The sequence below is a fragment of the Melanotaenia boesemani genome, chromosome 24 (genome assembly GCF_017639745.1).
Source record: "Melanotaenia boesemani isolate fMelBoe1 chromosome 24, fMelBoe1.pri, whole genome shotgun sequence".
Classification (NCBI taxonomy): domain Eukaryota; kingdom Metazoa; phylum Chordata; class Actinopteri; order Atheriniformes; family Melanotaeniidae; genus Melanotaenia; species Melanotaenia boesemani.
In genome coordinates this window covers 22,103,207-22,122,002 of record NC_055705.1, presented here as the reverse complement: position 1 = coordinate 22,122,002, position 18,796 = coordinate 22,103,207, and the positions used below count along the sequence as shown (strand labels likewise).

Below are 18,796 nucleotides of genomic sequence, written 5' to 3'. Positions count from 1 at the left end.
TTTTTTAATTCCACTGACTTTTACACAAACTTTGGATGTTCGGTTTTTAGATGCTGCATTAACAATCCAAGCTTTAACACAATTTTTTGCCTTTCAGGGGGGTTTGGGACCACTTTTGTCTTCAATATTTGTCTCAAATAATTTTCCATAACTTTTGCTACAGGCTAGCAGTTAGCTGAATGTCTTATTCTGCTCATTTGTTAAACAACTGACTGCCACCACATGATGGGAAGCTGTATCGCTATTGAGCTTCTCATGAATAACAGTGACATATCTCATGTCTTCAATTGAAAACTGAATCCTGCAGCCCCCCATTGTCTGGTAAGGGTCTTGCCAAAGGACCCAACTGGAAGGTGTTAACATTGGTACCCTGGGGGGAATCGAACTCTGGTCTTGTGCATAGGAGACGGATGCTTTACAAACTGAGCTCTCCAGCCACTGATTCAGAATCATTGCAACCCAATGCCGTGCAGAGTTCACCTCCGAGTTCTGACATCAGTATCAGACAATAACAAACCTGGTGACAATGAAGTAGATCGAGATGATCATTTTTAGAGAATAGATAGACAGTGAGAAGGACAGCGGTGGTTTGTGCAGCCATGAAAACACCCTTGAAACTCTCTACAGGTTCTCCTAGTTCCTTTTAATAGTTGCACTTGTTTGTTACGTCTGGCTACACACCCACAAGCTCTCTAAAAACTGACAAAAATACATACATCAAAGGACTCAGAAGACTTGGTTTTTATGTGTATTTAATGGAGCATAAATGAGGTTTTAGAGCTTTAGGTGTTTCCACATAAATGCACAGTTACTGACTTTATTAAGAAACTGATGTGTCATTAAACAGCCATCCATCTATTTTCTAAACCACTTATTCCAAGTCATGGGGAAGCTGGAGCCTATCCAAGAAATCAGCAGGCAAGAGGCACAGTACACCTGGTCAGACTGGCAATCTATCACAGGTTATACAATACGTTGCTATATAAAACACCACCAGTGACACAGAACCTGTCACCAAAGACCTGTTTTGGACCAGAACCGGAACGACTGCAAATTTATTAGACAACTTCTAGATAAGGTGGTTTTCCCTGAAGAATATGTGGAGAAAAATTTTTATATGTCTGCGACTTTACTGTTGCCCGTACATTTAAGGGCAATCTTTAAAAAAAAAAAAAAAATGGCATTCACACTGACTGCGTCCTCATGTAGAAACTGATTATGTATAGATATGACTATTAGGAAACAAAGGGGTCAAAACAGAAAATTTTGTATTTCCTTGTTCTCATGTGTACTTACCTCAAGACATGCTTATCAGGTACGATCTAATTTAGGCTTTGAATTCCCTCGGCCTGTTAAAATATTATACACTGCAGTGTTTGAATGTTTTAGTGGTCTATGATTTCCATGTTGTGTTTAATCAACCTCTTGTATGTTTTTGATGTACTCATAAGAGGATATCACATTTGTACATTGCATTTCTTTGTCTCTACAGACATAAAGAGAAGAGAAAACTGAAACCTGCCCATTCTCAAATCTACCATTTACAATGCTAATGAGGTCTCACTCAGAAAGAAGAGCCCTCCCTGGGTTTTCAGCCTTGTTGACACATAGCACTCCAAAACAGAGAGATGTGACTTCCTCACCTCCCTTATCCTTCACCCCAAGGGAGCTTATCTTTACACCTACATCTCTAACTTCACCTCCTCCATGGGTGACCCAGGCACTTTCAAACCTAGAGCAAGGACAACAAGAACTTCAGGGCCTCAGGGAGCGACAACAAGTCGAAGTGGAGGAGGTAAATCGAGAGCTGGACAATGCTGTGATTGAAGCGCAGCGAGAGGAGCGGCACCTTCTTGAAAAGATTGAAAAGGAACACAGGGAAGCCCAGCGATGCCTTATCCAAGTGAAGAGGGAGAATGCTGCAGCTTTTCGAGTTGTGCAGTCACTTGTTGATCAGCAGCTTAGAAAAATTGGCCATCTGATGGAACAAATTCAAAGATGGGGCAGTACTGCTGGCGGAGCCAACAAAAATCAGCTTCAAAGAGGTGTGGCTGAGGTCACACAGCCATGGGAAATCTCTTTAACACTCAAAAGCGTCAGTTTCTTACCAAGTCCACAGTCCAAGGCCTTAAATTTTGGGGAAGTTGACGTACGTGAGCAGGGTATGACCTACTCCATTGGTGTTTGTGGTCTCCAGGGACAGAAGTGTTCCTTGCATTCAGGTGATACAACATTTTCAAACACAGCTCCTCTTGAAATCCGAAAGGAACCACAATCAAACAAAGGTGGGCAAAGGTGCACCCCAGAAGAGAATAATAAGACAAACAGTGGGAGTCTGCGGGTTGTCCGGAAGCTACATCTGTCAAGCTCTACAGAGACTGAGGAAGAACTTAAAACACCACAGTCTCCCACACCAAGACATCGTGGTATATCTGAGTCTTCCCAAGATGAGGAGGAAGAATCTGTGTGTTCAGACACACAGGGACAAGATCTTTTCCTTGCCATCCCATCAGCCTCCAGTCAAGGAGAATCAGAAGGTGATGACTCTGATGGCAGAAACAATGGAAGGAAAAGGAACAACACAGTGAAAGGAAAAAGAAGACAAAAGGCCCTTGTCCTGGTCTCATGTGAAGAGCCATCTTGCCCTCCTGAAGAAACTCATGGAAAATGCAGGGAGGCAACAAAATCTCCACCGATCAGACACAAAGGTTCATTCTCCAGGCAGAGTCTTGTGGACCTTTCCTCAAGACATCTTTCACTATCACAGCAAGGCCTCTCAAAGAAGAAGACCTTTATTGAATCATCAATGGACAGCACAAGCCCACCATCCCCAGTGGACAGCGAGGATTCCTGCTACACCTACATCTTGAATACTCCAGTGGATGGATCTCTGAAGAAAGAGCACTGCTGTTCGGTGTCCACTGCTGACCTTTCTGGTAAACTACAGCCTTTAGTTAGTGGTAGATGCAAGGAAATCAGAAAGGTCAACCGAATGCGTCTTGCCTCTGAGCCTTCAAATTTTGAGCAAGGCCAAGAAAACTGCACAGAGTCTAACAAGAACATCACAAGCTCTCTGACTGGTGTTACCCAGGGTTTGAATGGAAACCAGGTGAGCAGGTCTCTGTCAATGTCAACCATTGAAGGTGATAAATTACATGAAGTCAAGGAAACACAGCGATACAATTACAAGAATGAGACAGTTGGGCCAGTTTTGAGGGACCTGGAGGCAGAGGTTGGTTCATCTGCACTTGACTCAGCTTATCTGGTTAAACAGTTTGGAAAACAAGGCTCAGGCCGAACTGACTTCAACTTGCCAAGTGGTGTCCATGCAACTGTTAGAGGGCAGCTATTTGTTGTGGATTGTGGTAATGCCCGAATTCAAGTGACAGATCTCCAGAAGAATGTTGTACAGCAGGTGTCGCCTTCAGGATCAGAAAGGTCTTCCCGTATCTGCAACTACTTTGATGTGGCTGTGAACTCAAAGGGTCTCATTGCCTTGACCTGTGCTGCTGAACGAGCCGTGTTGGTGTTCAGTCGTCATGGACGCCTCCTGCAAACATTTGGAGGCACAATGATTGGTTCCACCAATGAAGAGCTGGATGCTCCCAGAGGGGTTACTGTTACACAAGGCGATGAGTTCTTGGTTGCTGATATCAAACGCGGAACTTTAACCGCCCTAAAACTGGATCCTAAAACTGGGGCCAGGCTAGAGCGAACAGTGGTAACCGGATATCACAGACCCTACTTGGTGGCAGCCTGCCTCACCACTGGACTCATGGCTGTATCAGAACGGGGCAATGAATCTGGACGTGTTCCATGTATCCGAGTCCTGGAGCCTGGCTGGAACACTATTCGTATTCTTGGTGTGTGCTCTGGTCTGGGACCTGTCCTGACTTGCCCCTGGGGCCTTTGTATTGACCGTGATGGGGATGTCCTGGTGGCTGACTGGGAAAAGCAATGGCACCGTGTTCTTATCTATCCATCCAAGGGAGTTGGCTGGCCTCTGGTGACCAACAACCTGAACAGTCCACGGGGTCTGGCACTTCTCCCTGATGGCCATGTGGTCGTGTCAGACAGCATGAATCACTGCATTAAGATCTATCGCTACAAATGAACTGTAGAAGATTGTGACAACAGAATTTTCAAAAATATGGACAGTCACAACCACCTGCTGACCTGATTTAAGTGGATTAAATCTGTGGAACAGCTGCTACTTCCTTTTTGTTTTAATTTGAAATAATAATTTTTGAGATAAAAAAAAATAGCAATGCATATTTGGTTTTAATTTGTAGTTTTAGAAGATTACATTAATTACTTAATATACAGTAGAAGTACAACCCCAATTCCCAGAGTAGCAATGCTGTGTAAAATGTCAATAAAAACAGAATCATTAGCAAAATTCGATCCCTACTCTATTCCCAATGGAAAATAAACATAGACTTTTTACCATTTCATGGAAAATAACTAATTTTGAATTAGCAACACAGCTCTAAAAAGTTGGAACAGGAATAAACTGTAAGGAAAACAAGGTAAACTGGCAACAGGTTAGTAGCCTGACTGCATATAAAAAGGGGCAGAGGTTCACCAATCTTTACTTTCCGTTTACTGTGATACCCACAAATGATTAGATTAAACTTTATTTTCATTACACATGTACAGGGCAAGGAAATGCAGTTTAGTATGTAACCAGAAGTGCAAAATGCAACAAGTACAGGTATAAACAAATAAAAAAGAATGTACAGCAGTATACTATGTCAATAATTTACAGGTGATTCACAGAGTGGGTACTTAGAACACATTACACAGATGGATATGTGTCTTAAACGTAGCAGACTAAAAGGAAATAACTTTGGACATAGTTTACAAGAGGAAATGTACAAAGTTATGCAACTGGGGAGACACTGGGCCTCACAATGTGCTTGTGTCGCCATCTTATCAAATATAAAATGCAGGTTAAAGGCGCATTATGTAACTTTCTGACCTAAAAACTCTGCGTTCCTGACTTGTTTTATGGCACAGTGACATCGAATATGCACATTTCTCGAGAGGTTGCTGCCCAGCACCATCCTGAAGTTGAGAAGTCGCTTCATAACATTTTCTGACAGCTGGATGTCGCTTTACACACCACTTCACACGCTAAGAAGTGGATATCAACACACTGATGGTTTTAAATGCGCGTTGTGGCTGGTTCAACAAAGAAATACAAGAAAACATTATAGGAGGAAAAGAAAGAGAGAAAGTTTTACATGAATAATACAGAAACTAAATTTAACTTAATGAAAAATATCAATATTCAAAAAGGAGTGGAAGGAAGTCTGTTTATTGAATCCCACCCATTCTCCCTGTGACAATGTTTTTCTTTCAATTATCCTGTTTCCCCATTTACAAGACAAGAGTCAGGACTGTGTTACTGTCTAGAGAGAGCTCATCATACAGATAGGATGCTACATGGATGCTGAATTAGTAGTCAATAGGGGCTGCTAGTTATGTAGTTTGTTTTTAAGGTTCTATCATGCAAAGAAGAAGCCAGATGTGAACAAGATCCAGAAACAGTGCTGTCTTCTCTGGACCAAAGCTCATTTAAAATGGTCTGAGGCAAAGTGGAAACCTGGATAAAAATGAACTAGTTTGTGGAAAGCATGGACGGTGTGTCCTGCAGACTAAAGAGGAGAGGGAGCATCCAGCTTGTTATCAGTGGACAGGTGAAAAGCTGCATCTCTGATGGGATGGGGCTGCATTAGTGCCTATGGCGTGGGCAGCTTCCACATCTGTGAAGCTCCATCAATGCTGAAAAGTACATGGAGGTTTTAGAGCAACATCTGCTCCCATCCAGACAACGTCTCTTTCAGGGAAGGCCTTGCAGATTTCAGCAAGACGATGCTGAACCACATCCTGCATCCATCACAGCAGCATGGCTTCACAGGAGAAGAGTCCAGCTGCTGAACTGGTCTGCCTGCAGTCCAGACCTTTCACCAGTACACAACATCTGGAGCATCATGGAAGCAGAAATCCAGCAACCAAGGTCCAGGACTGTAGAGCAGCTAGAATCCTGCATCAGACCAGAATGGGACAACATCCCTCTCCTAAAACTCCAGCAACTGGTCTCCTCACTTCTCAGATGTTTCCAGACATGTTAGAAGAAGAGATGCTACACCATGCTGAACATCACCCTGGAACTATTTTTTCCACAAGTGTTGCTGCCATCAGAATCAGCTCATATTTTCCATCACATGGTAAAATGTCTCAGTTTCATCATCTGATATGTTGTTTATGTTCTACTGGGAATAAGACTTGGAAATAATTGTATTCTGGTTTTATTACATTTTACACAGTGTCCCACCTTTTTGGGAATTGTGGTTATAATTACAAGTACTATATGCTTTATACATGAGCTTGTATTTTCTCTTTGTCTCAAATTGATCAACGATGCAGCACAGATGACTTTAACCCAGAAGTGCTTGTATGATATTTAGACTGTTTAGTGTATCATGCTTATAGCAGGAAATATTTCATCTTAATTTTAATGATCAAAACAAATTAAGACTCATTGTAATCATGCTAAATAATCACTAGACCAAAGATTGTATTTAGCATTAGCTTGAAATGTGTTTCAACACTTGTGTAAACCAGATAAAAACCAATAAACATTAGTTTAAAACAAGTTTGCAGTTTCTAAAAGTTATTCATGAGTCATGTTTTCTTGCAAAACTGAATGATTCCAGAAAAGTCTCTCAAAGAAAAAAAGAAAAGAGGAACAACAGTTCAAATTTATTTGACCAACATGTGACCTTTGATAAATATTAACTAAACAGATCAATTTCCTAAGGCCAGGCAAATTTATTTGTATAGAACATTTCATTTACAAGACAATTCAAAGTGCTTTACATAAAACATTAAAAGAATTACAGTGTGATGTAGGTAGTAATAAATGCATAAAAAAAAACTTTAAAAGAAATTAAATAAAAACAGAAAGGAAAAAAATCTAATATAAAATAGATAAAATGCTACAAATAAAGTTCCTGTGTGGGTAATTAACAGTTGTTCTGATAAAAGCAGCAAATAAAAAAGTTTTTAATCCTGATTTAAAATTGCTGAGTCAGCAGACCTGCAGTTTTCTGGGAGTTTGTTCCACATGTGAGGAGCATAAAAGCTGAATGCCGCCTCTCCATGTTTAGTTCTGACTCGAGGAACAGAAAGTAGACCTGAAGAACCAGAAGATCCTGAATGTATTCTGGTCCTAAACCATTCAGTGCTTTGTAAACTAACAGCAGGATTTTGAAGTCAATTCTTTTCCAGACAGGAAGCCAGTTTAACAATCTGTGGATTGGAGTTCTAGGATCTACTTTCGTGGTCGTAGTGAGGACTTGAGCAGCAGCGTTCTGGACCAACTGCTACTCTCTGATGGACTTTTTAGGGAGACCTGTGAGGACAGCATTACAGTAGTCCAGTCTACTAAAAATAAATGCATGGACAAGTTTTTATAAATCCTGCTGAGTCATAGGCCGAATTCACAACTGTCTCAATACAACTGCTGTTGTTTTTCATAATGTGAGCGAGTGGCAGCATGTAGATGAACAGCAGTGGCCCCACGATGGAGCCTTGGGGAACTCCACAGGTTATTTTGGTTCGCTCAGATTTATAGTTACACACGTGGACAAATTTGTTGGTACCCTTTGGTTAACGAAATATCATTTTCAGCCAGGAAAGGGGAAGTGATGGAGAGAAAGCTTGTAGAAAAAATTCAGTGGTATATTGTTTCTTGATAACCCCTGTTTGGGCTTTTTTTTTTTTTTTTTTTTTTTTTTTACAATAACAGCATCTCAAAGAAAACACAGGAATGATCAGACAAAGCAACATCCATCACCACAGACCTCAGACCTTTACAGATGACTAGACCTAGACAGTGTCATCGGTTTCACACTCTGAGCTAGACCAAAGTTATCAAGAACACAACAATTCTTTGTTCTCTGTCCTCCCTGTCATCAGCATGACTGTTGAAGTCACCATCAATAACTACACAGTCAAAGTCAACACAGATTATTGACAACAGTTCAGCAAAGTCATCAGAATTGACTTCAAAATCCTGCTGTTAGTTTACAAAGCACTGAATGGTTTAGGACCAGAATACATTCAGGATCTTCTGGTTCTTCAAGTCTACTTTCTGTTCCCCGAGTCAGAACTAAATATGCAGAGGCGGCATTCAGTTTTTATGCTCCTCACATGTGGAACAAACTCCCAGAAAACTGCAGGTCTGCTGACTTAGCAGTTTTAAATCAGGATTAAAAACTTTTTTATTTGCTGCTTTTATCAGAACAACTGTTAATTACCCACACTGGAACTTTATTTCTAGCATTTTATCTATTTTAGATTTTTTTTCTTTCTGTTTTTATTTAAGTATTTAGGTGGTCTATAAATGTCAACAAACAACGCACAAGAGGGGGAGGTCATCTGGACAGCCACATATTCGAATGAAGAAACGTTTTTCTAAGATATCTGCTGCACTGGAGGACGTCATTAAACCAAACAGCCACTCCTCCACCTTTCTGATGTGATCTAGCCCTAGTTTGGAGGGGTCGCTTCTATAAGAACAACCCATTATTTTCTCTGTCTAACCAGCTTTCTGTTTAAAAAAAAAAAGAAAAAAGAAATTAAGTTTGTGTTTTGTAATAAAATCATTGATTAAAAAATGCCAAAGATGGCATTTAGCATAGCTAGCTTCAGTGTCCTAAAAACATGATCTCTCCAGGTGTTGTTCTGGGCAGGCTGAGGCTGATGAGGAATGAACACAAGATTTGATAAATTTATAGAATTTATTGTGTGAATCTTTTCTGAACATTTATCAGTCTTTTTTGTTGTCTTTGAAACAGGGATAAAATAAACTACTTGACTTTTGGGACCCGACTTATGCTGGAGAAAGCCAGGTTACCCACATAGCTGCAGCCTGGACCCATGGAGTATGATGAGATGAAGGGGGGTCCTTGCTGGAAGCTTTGGGGGTTTCTTCAGGAGGGGGCTGAGGCAGTTTTTTCCTTAAGGTTTCCTTTAGACTCTGTTTTATCAAGATGTTTAGGTCTCTCTTGTCTGTTGTCCTTGTCAGAAACTAAAACAGGTTGGAGGCAAACAGCTTCACTCCTGACCGGTTCAGGCAGAATCAATCTGGCTTAAAAAGTGCCTGCAGTCCCAGAAGAAGCTGAAATTGTCTATGAAATTACTGGATGTGTGGAACATGCAGCCGACAGCCATGTATTCAGACTAAACAGCCTGCTGAATGTCTTCACTCCTCTGATCGGAGTGAGAGGCCACCGATGAATATCCGGGCATTCAGACAGCTGATCGTATCCAGCAGTTCTGTAAAGTCCCATTTCAGCTCCTCAGATTGATGTTTCACAGCTTTACTCAACCCCACATGCAGGATGAGGTTTTCCACTGTTGGGTGTGCAGCCACAATTTGCGTAATTTTGTCTCTCACATCTGATACCATCTCCTTGGGAAAGCACAGTACTTTTATACATTTACCACACGTTTCTCACTCCTTTCACACCAAAGTCACCAACAATCAGAGTCTGAGGCCCGGTCGTTCGCCTTTACTTTCTGAACAGTTTTTGGTCTGACCCTGGTGTGTAGGGAGATTTCATCCCAGTCATCAGATGTAGATCCAGAGTCCTGCAGCAGTGGAGCAAACCTGTTCTGTAGTTGCATGTCTGGTTGTTAAGGAGACTTGTTAGTTTTCCTTCTGACCACGACTGTCTTGCTAGTGAGAGGGGTTATGGAGGTACTTGGTCTGGATTGCAGAGCAGGACAGCTGGTCATGTCGCTAATCTCAGCAAGCTGGGCTCTGCCTGTTACTCATCCTCCCATTTCCCTGTGAGATGATTTACTATTCGGCTTTCCAGGGAGGACTATCAGTAAAAGAATTATTACCTTGTACATCGTCCTCATGTTTCTTTCCAGCCATGTTTGTGCTAATTAGCCGTGTGTTTGCAAGATCTTGTCCACTGTTATTAAAGTCAAAGTTGTATAATTTCCACACAATCAATTTACTTCCACATTCACCTCAAGCCGTTGAATCTTGGTTTCCAGCATGTTGATCTTCTGTAGAAGTTTGTAATGATTACTGTAGAGAAGAGAGGCATCTTGTGGCTAGTTAGCTTTACCTAAGTAAATTGTAGATAAGGCTTTTGCTATTTGTAGTCCACGCTGATGTGACACTGACAAGATTGTAAGAGTCTTTAAAAAAAAAAAAAAAAAAAAGCATTATCCAATCAAATCTACCCCAAAATACAGTCCTGGGGATTAATGAACATCCAGGAGCCATTGCTCATAAAGTTGTTGAGTAGAAAAAGAAGAATATTGGTACTGGCAGGCAGAGGGGAGAGTGAAGCTGCAAAGCGTCAGCAGGGGGAAAGAAACCAAAAATACCCCCCAAAATAATCACTTGGTTTTGCATAATTTAAAAGTAGGTGACACAGTAAAGTGTGTCACCTACTCATAGTGAAATTTGTGAATTTGATCATAAATGACTGAGTCAGAGCCTAATTTTGCAACAACAGAATTTCCAACTGACACTCATGCAAAGTTAGAATTTCCTAACAAGCCCACCCACAAATGTTTCAGGATATAAGTGCAGGTTCAGCTCTTGTATAGGTACACTTCACTGTCTGAAACTCCAGATCAGAGGACTTCATAGGGGGAACAAACATGAAGACGGTCACCAAAACTCTGTTTCTGTGCTTGATGTTCGCCCTCGCCAGGGCAGCACCACTGTGAGTATTGATTAACTCCTCTTATTTAAATGGACTGTCATTCAGAACAGGTCCAAACTGTGAGCAGGTTTAGTCCTGCTATGTCCCAGAAAACACAATGAGCTTCATTTTCACAAATGTTTTCAACCTTTAAAAACAAGAAACTTGAACCCTTGAAACTCTCTACAGGTTGATTATAATGTATTTATTATAACCTTCAGATGTAGGCAGTTATATGCAGCTTTGTATTTATTTAAAATTTTCTTTTTTTATATTAAACTAATAAAAACAACATTATCTCAGCCTTTCCCTCTTTGTAAGATTTTTATTGGTGGTTTAACTGGTCCAGTCCAAATGTACAGCACCAGTCATTCATTACATAACTGTCTGCTGGTACACAGAGTTCACCAGTTGGATCAATTAAACAAACCTAACGCTGCTTTATCATCGTCTTACCTTAGTGTTGCAACACTGACTGACCCATGACTCCGTTTTTGCAACTGAAAAACAATCATTTTGTGCTGAAGCACAAAAAAATAACTTTTTTTTCTGTATCATCAACAGGCAGGATTCAGCAACAGATGGTGAGTTTCTTATTTACAGGTAGCCACACAAAGCTTTTAACCCTTAAAACTCCAATCCTTAAAAAAAAATACATGTATAAGCTGAAGTTTTTAATCCCAAAGATGTTTCCAGCCTCAGCTGTCAGATTCTGAGGCTAAAATTATGTAAAATGAATGTATGAATAGATGTAGCAGCATAAAGGCCGACCAGAAGATGAAAGCAGAATTTATTACTAACAGAACTTTGTAGAAATAACACACAGACCAACAGTGACCAAACCTTTTCTCATCTCATCGTTCTCTCAAGTCTTGGCTTTCAGGAGAAAAAATATTGTTATTGAAACAAACACACAACAGAAACTATTTCCATGTTTCCACTTTTTCCTCATTTCCAGTTATTCCTGCTACTATTTACCTGCTATCCTCACTAAACCAACTCCAGCTCAGCTGCTTTGTGGCGCCACCGTGCATCAGAAACGTCTTCTTGGCTTTATTCCAGCCATAGAGGAGCATTATTCTTCTTTTTAGGCAGACATAATGGTGCATTCCTAACATAATTAATAATTCATTAGTGGAGATAAAGCATATTAGAAAGAAATTTAATGAAGACAGCAATGAACTACTGGTGGTACTGGTACTGGGAATCGGGAATCTGGAATCTCTGTAAGTTATAAGTTCTTTGTTTAGAAAACGAGTTCACTTTGTCATTTCTGACAAAAATGACTCAGAAAACAACTGAATTGCACAATAACTTTCTGGTCAGTAATAATGTGTTATCATGGATCATTCAGAGACCTTAATGGCTGGATTGTAAACCTCCTGGACAGGATAGACTGATAAACCTCTGTAGATCACCTAAAGGGTAACTATCCATCACATTTACCCCACAGAGCTACACACTAGCGCTCCTGAGACACTGATGATGATAAGAGAGATAACGCTCAGTAGTGCTGATGATCCAGCAGTTTTAAGGGTTAAAGGCTAATGTATATCATTGAACAATTCCTCTTAAACTAATGGTAAATATCTTGTTTTTGGTCTGGAAATTAATATGCAAATGCAGCTCTACCTGACCGATGTGAAGGTATTGAGTTTGATGCCATCTCTCCTGATGAGAAGGGAAACACTTTCTTCTTCAAAGGTATTATTTCTTTTTACAAAAAGATTAGCAATATCCTCATTGTTTCTTTATTTTTTATTTAAATCTATGGTAATCTGACAACTTCTTCTCAGGTGACCATCTGTGGAAGGGTTTTAGTGGTCCAGCTCAGCTCTCCAGAGAGTACTTCAAGGACCTGAGTGGTCATGTTGATGCTGCTTTTCGTATGCACAGCACAGACAACCCAGATGACCACGATCACATCTACTTGTTCCTGGTATGATTCGCTGAGACCTTCAATTGTGATTTAAAAGGAAGAGACATCTTATTTTGTAGCTTTAACCATAGTTGGTATAATCTCCAGGACGATAAAGTGTTCAGCTACTTTAACCAAACTCTGGAGGAAGGCTATCCTAAACAGATTCAGGAGGATTTTCCTGGAGTTCCCACTCATCTGGATGCTGCTGTGGAGTGTCCGAAAGGAGAGTGTAAGGCTGATTCAGTTCTGTTCTTCAAAGGTATGTTCCTGAAATTCTAACTTCACTGGCTTAAACTGTAGTCTCCCCCAAATTTAACAATGACAGAAAATATGGAGACAATACCATGTACAAGTGTAAACTAATTTGTGTATAACTTTGGGTACTCATAGAAAGCATTTTCCCACTTTGAAATAACCAGAGAAGAAAATCTGAGGAAAATGCAAATGACCCAGCTTTCCACTAGCACTTAAACACACCATCTACTAATGAAGCTGTGAGGCTCAGAAGCTGAAATCTCAAAACTCCTTTAGTGCTTGTAAACTGATCTGTGGCCGACCCACTGTGGCTGCATGGTGGTGTGGTGGTTAGCACCACAGCCTCACAGCAAGAAGGTTGCTGGTTTGAGCCTTGGCTGGGGGGAGGTTCAAACCTGGGGGGTGGTGGCCTTTCTGTGTGGAGTTTGCAGGTTCTCTCTGGGTACTCCAGCTTCCTCCCACCGACCAAAGACATTAGGCTAACTGGTCACTCTAAATTCTCCCTAGGAGTGAGTGTGTGTGTGTGAATGGTTGTTTGTCTGGTTCTGTGTTGGCCCGGTGATGGTGACCTGTCCAGGGTGTACCTGCTTCTCACCTGTCAAAATGCTGGGATAGGCTCCAGCTTACCCGCAACCTGTAATGGACTAAGCGGTAAGAAATAAAGCGGTACAGATGATGAAGATGAAAAAAAACAATATGACCATTTTTTTTGCAATTTGTACATGTGTAAATTTTTTTTCTGTGTAGTCAAGACATTTAAGATATTTGTTTATATGAGCATACATTTGAAAGTACCAAAAGTTATGCACGAAATGGTTTATACAGTTTACAAACCACATATTACACATACCCAAAGTTACACACACATTAGTTTACACAATTTGCAAATCATGTATCACACACACACACACACAGACACACACACACAGACACAATGATACTGAGTCAATTTTCTCTCCATAAGAAAACAATGAGCTAGAACCAGAAGCTGTGGTAAGTGTACCACTGGTGGTGCTTGTGCTCCCCCTAGTGGTATGCTGAAGAAATGTCCAATCTTAATCAATTTACAGATTAGACAGACTAATCTATATATTACAGATAAATATTTTTGTAGTATCAAATGAAAATTACCATGTTTTTGGTTTTCCGCTATAAAAAAAACAGAGTTTTTGGATTCAAACTTTCCAGGGAAATTTTTACAGCACAGTAACAAAACCAGGTCATCCGGAGTGCTGTTATCAGCTTCACTGAAAAGTTCAGATCTGAAACTCTGGGTTTTATTTGACCTTGATAGACCACATAAACTGGAGATCTAATGGCCATTGCATTTCTTTCAATATACTTGTAATTATTGTCATTCTACTAATGGAAAAAAAGGGTTTTTATTGTACTAAATATTACTTTTTTTCAATTCAGATTAGATTATTTTTGTGTATTTTGGACCAAACATGCTACTAAATTAAATTGAAATGAAAAAAAATTATCATAGAGGTGAGGTTTAGCTGAAAAGGGGATACCAAATGTAGGAATGGCAAACAGATTTCATGTGTTATCAAAAGTATTCAAAACTTAAAAAAAAAAGTCTCAGACCCCTCAATCAGGACTTTATTGGGGGTTTACCCTCGAGTTATGAAACAAAGTGATAAATCCCTTTTACAATGATGGCTACCACCACTTAACAATAAATAATATTTTAATTTGGAACTAACCTGCCAAATGAAAATACTATACATGTCTGAGGTGTGATGGAAAAGGGTTTTTGTTTTTATTGTGTTTAATGTCTGTTGTAAAGGTGGTACGTGGAGAGCTTGATATGTTCTGAGGAGGTGTGAGAACCACAGAGCTACATTATTATAAAAACCATTCTAACAATTTTAATCTATAAAACTGCTGCAGTTTACTTTCTCAATAAATTATTGGTAAGCTTCTTCTAAAGAAAGCCCCTTTCCCCCCTGCAGAGCAAAATGTGCATATTTATGACATTAACACAAAGGCAGTAAAGACCAAGACGTGGTCCCACCTACCTGGCTGCACCTCCGTTTTTCGCTGGTTGGAGCACTACTACTGCTTCCACGGACACAACTTCACCCGCTTCAATCCAGTATCAGGAGAGGTGACTGGCAACTACCCCAAAGATGCTCGCAACTACTTCATGCGCTGCGCTGACTTTGGTGAGTTTTTCAAGAAAATACATTTTTCGGTAAAGAAATACAATGAGTATAATATAACTGATACGTGTACATTATGTATTTTTATCCAGGTCATGGAAGTGCTTATAAAGTCCTTAAATGCAGTGATGTCAAACTCGATGCCGTCACCACAGATGATGCAGGCAGAACGTATGCCTTTGCAGGTAAATATGGAAAAAATTACATGTGCAAATATGATGTTAAAGTAAGAAGCAAAAGTGATAGAGGATATTTTGTCTGCCTTTTGTCCGTTTTTTTGATGGCACCCATAATATACACAATTATCATCAACTAAAAAAACAAACAAAAAAAATATTTTAAATCTCAATATGAGGAGCAATTTTCTCCTGGACTGCTTGAAATCCTCAGAGTCAAAGTGTGTTCACTGGCTCAAGTTTCCCCATCTTTTATGCTGCCTTCAAATTTGAGATTATAAAAGAAAAAAAAAAAAAGAAGAGAAGAGAAAATTCTGCACGCAAAGTAAATGATACCCAAGCCAGTAAGTCAGTTGTTGCTACCCGAGTCAATCGACCCCAAAAACCATGCATAGCAGAGCCGGCTCACAGAAATGACAATAATGTAAGAAATATAAGCACATTTTGAGGAGAAACCAGTAATCATAGCCTTTTTGTCTTAAGATACCAAGAAAAGAACATATACACACCAAAAATGACAAGTAACTAACCTGTTAAATTGTTTAAAAATAATAAATGTCTGGCTTCTAAAATGTCTGACAACAAAAGCAAATGCTGTAACTCGAGTTAAAATTAATCTGATGAAGTTATGAATTTAATGAAATTGTTGCATCTAAATAAATAAAAACCCATTTAAAAGCAAATTTTTTATGTTAGGAGATGCAGGCAGAAATAAATAGTGACTCATTGTTGTGGTAGCAGTAGCATTATGTTAAAATTAACAGGGCAATGTTAGCCTTTTGCTAGCGCTGTAACAGAAATGGTTGGAAACCAAATGACTAAACATTAAGATGCTCATTTGTAATAATAAATTTTAACTGGTTTTGTAGCCAGTCTGTTTTCTTTTGTTGCGTTTAGCTAAGCTAACAATAGCTAAACTACTGGACTGTAAGCTAGCAAAGAAATGTGTGGCATACAGATGATCTATGCGCTAGGTTGCACTGATCCTAAAATGTAGCATACCAAAATGACAAGAAAAGGGTTAGCTAAAAGTCGCTACCAATCATTGCCTTGTAAACAAAACACATTTCAAACAACAAGCACTTTTTATAGGCCTGTAACAAAAATGCAAAAACAGTCTGTGTCCACTTTAGAGCCTCTGCAAATTCTTTCACTTCAAGCAAACCACACAAACAAGGCGTCATATGAAAGCAGAGACTCTGCTGAACATGTCTGGGCCTACTCTGGGCTAGTTTTGACACTTATGACTCAGTTACAGTGCTGGCAAGTGTTGTGTGGGCCAGATGCAATCCAAAAATGAGGAGCTGGCCTGGACAAAGAGAACAGTAATTTCCTTGTGGGCCACATATGGTGCTCATTTGGATAGGTTTTGGAAGCTACACTCTCATGGAATCAATGCTGTAAGATGAAGCTGATTATGGGCCAAACAAAACTGCAGACGTGGACCATATTTAGGCCACATCTGCTGACTTGGTCAGCAAGCTAGCAGCCAATAGTAGCAAAACAACACTTCACAAAAACATGACATATGTCTTACCTTTGATGTTTTTTTGGTAAAACGTTGTGTTCCAGCTTGAAAAACACTGCTTATGTCTCCTATGACTGCATTAGTTTGAAATGAATCACAAAGGTACCAGTTATTTTTTTTTAAAAGGCAATAATAGAACATTCTACCCTCATCCGACACAACCACAGGCTCTGGGTTTACTTCTGTCTGGATCGTCATTTGTGTATTTGTGGTAAATTCAGGTGTTTCCAATAATTTCCTCTGACTCCAATTGGTCGATAGAGGCATCAATCGTTGAAATCAACCAATGGGATGCTAAGATATTGTGTTGCGTCTCACTGAATTTTTCAGTTTGATTTAGTACTCAGAACTCTGAATGTTCAAAATGAGTTGAAAACAGCTGTATTTGGATCAAATAAACAGTAACAGTAAATAGGAACATTATAATTAAGTTTTCTGGTCTGGTACCTGAGAAGGTGGCATAAGATGCCAAAATGCTCCAAAATGGCCATTTTGGTGGTTCTGCCTAGACAAACTTGTGTTCAAACATCTGTAAAACTACTCAGATTTAAATCTTTCTTTGCCATTTAATTTTGCACACTTTTGCACAGATGTTACTTAATTAATTCCTAGACTAACTGGGCTGCTATCCTATGATACTCATTCAGTCATTTCAGACAGGAGGCTGAAAAAATAGTCCTTCTGAGAAAGAGATTTACTACTAAAGCAAATATATATTGTTAATGAGCTACTAAAATGTGATTCTACAGAGGGAGGAAATTATTTTAGCATGCTGAAAAGCTTTTACTATGATGCTTTTCAATCTGATCAGGTCCTATCTACATGCGTCTGGACACCCACCGTGATGGCCTTCATGCTTTTCCAATTACTAAGGCATGGAAAGAAGTGACCAATGGGGTGGATGCTGTCTTCTCCTACAGTGACAAAATCTACATAATTAAAGTAAGGTTCATAAAATTCCTCCTAATTTCTGTGTTAAATTTAAAATGAGAAAGGAAAAGGAGGTCTCTTTTATTTCGATTGTTTGCAGGGCGATCAGCTTTACATCTACAAAGCAGATGCTCACTTCACTTTGATTGAAGGCTATCCTAAAACCGTTAAAGAGGAGCTGGGCTTTGAAGGACATGTGGATGCTGCTTTTGTGTGTCCAAATGAGCACACGGCTCATATAATTCAGGGTAAGCTTTCTGAGTTCCTCTAAGAAATTGGTGTTTTCTTATGAGTGATGACCAAATATTTATTCATATTTCTTCCAACAGGACAAACGATGCGTGACGTCGACCTCACCAGCACACCTAGAGTCGTCACGCAAGATCTGCCGTTGCCCTTGTCCGATATTGATGCTGCTCTATGCGGTTCAGATGGTATTAAACTATTTAAGGGCTCTCAGTACTACTACTATGAAAGCCCTAGGACACTGGGTGTGTCCAGGATTGCTCCAAGGCCTCAGAAGGTCACCTCAGCGATGATAGGATGTGAGGATTAGGATTTAGGTAAAACCTTTCACAGAAAGATATAAACAATGACACATGAAGATCATTAATCATGTCTATACATGATTTTGTAAAAAACTTTTCATACTGTTGAGTTTGACTTTTGTTTGAATAAAAAGGAGAAAGGAAAACTGCTTCATGGAGTCCAATGTTTTCTTGGCTGGAGCCATTTCTGGTTCTGAAGTAACGTCAGTGTTTGGCTAGAGGACCCACTGCACAGCAGGAAGTGTCACACCAGAAAAAGATCAAATGTTTAAAGGATTTTCACCAGTAAGGTCCACGGCTTATAAAACTGGGAATACTGGTTTAATAAAAGGTGTGGATGTGGGTGCAGACCAATCAGAGTTTTCTGACTGGTTAATTTGGAAGCTAGATGAGAGAGAAGAAAGAAAAGATTGTAGGTCTGCACGGATGGACGGATGGACGGACGGACGGATGGATGGATGGATGGATGGATGGATGGATGGCTGGATGGACGGATGGATGGATGGATGGATGGATGGATGGATGGAT

At 39.8% G+C, this 18,796-nt stretch overlaps 2 protein-coding genes across 2 annotated transcripts in view; both read left to right on the top strand.

Moving 5' to 3' along the window:
• Nucleotides 1-4,114, top strand: part of LOC121635517 — a 6,684-nt gene extending 2,570 nt beyond the window's left edge. Inside the window, exon 2 of the mRNA XM_041978722.1 lies at nucleotides 1,493-4,114. Within this exon, the coding sequence (XP_041834656.1) occupies nucleotides 1,547-4,114 (2,568 nt within the window). The 5' untranslated portion in view covers nucleotides 1,493-1,546. The remainder of the gene's footprint in view (nucleotides 1-1,492) is intronic.
• A 6,530-nt stretch (nucleotides 4,115-10,644) lies between these two features.
• Nucleotides 10,645-18,417, top strand: hpxb (hemopexin b). The gene is made up of 10 exons (XM_041978545.1): nucleotides 10,645-10,763; nucleotides 11,307-11,326; nucleotides 12,369-12,446; nucleotides 12,539-12,681; nucleotides 12,769-12,922; nucleotides 14,877-15,089; nucleotides 15,179-15,271; nucleotides 17,602-17,732; nucleotides 17,821-17,968; nucleotides 18,050-18,417. Exons 1-10 carry the CDS (start codon nucleotides 10,699-10,701, stop codon nucleotides 18,274-18,276), a joined length of 1,272 nt encoding a protein of 423 aa, XP_041834479.1. The 5' UTR covers nucleotides 10,645-10,698; the 3' UTR covers nucleotides 18,277-18,417.
• Nucleotides 18,418-18,796: the final 379 nt, after the last annotated feature.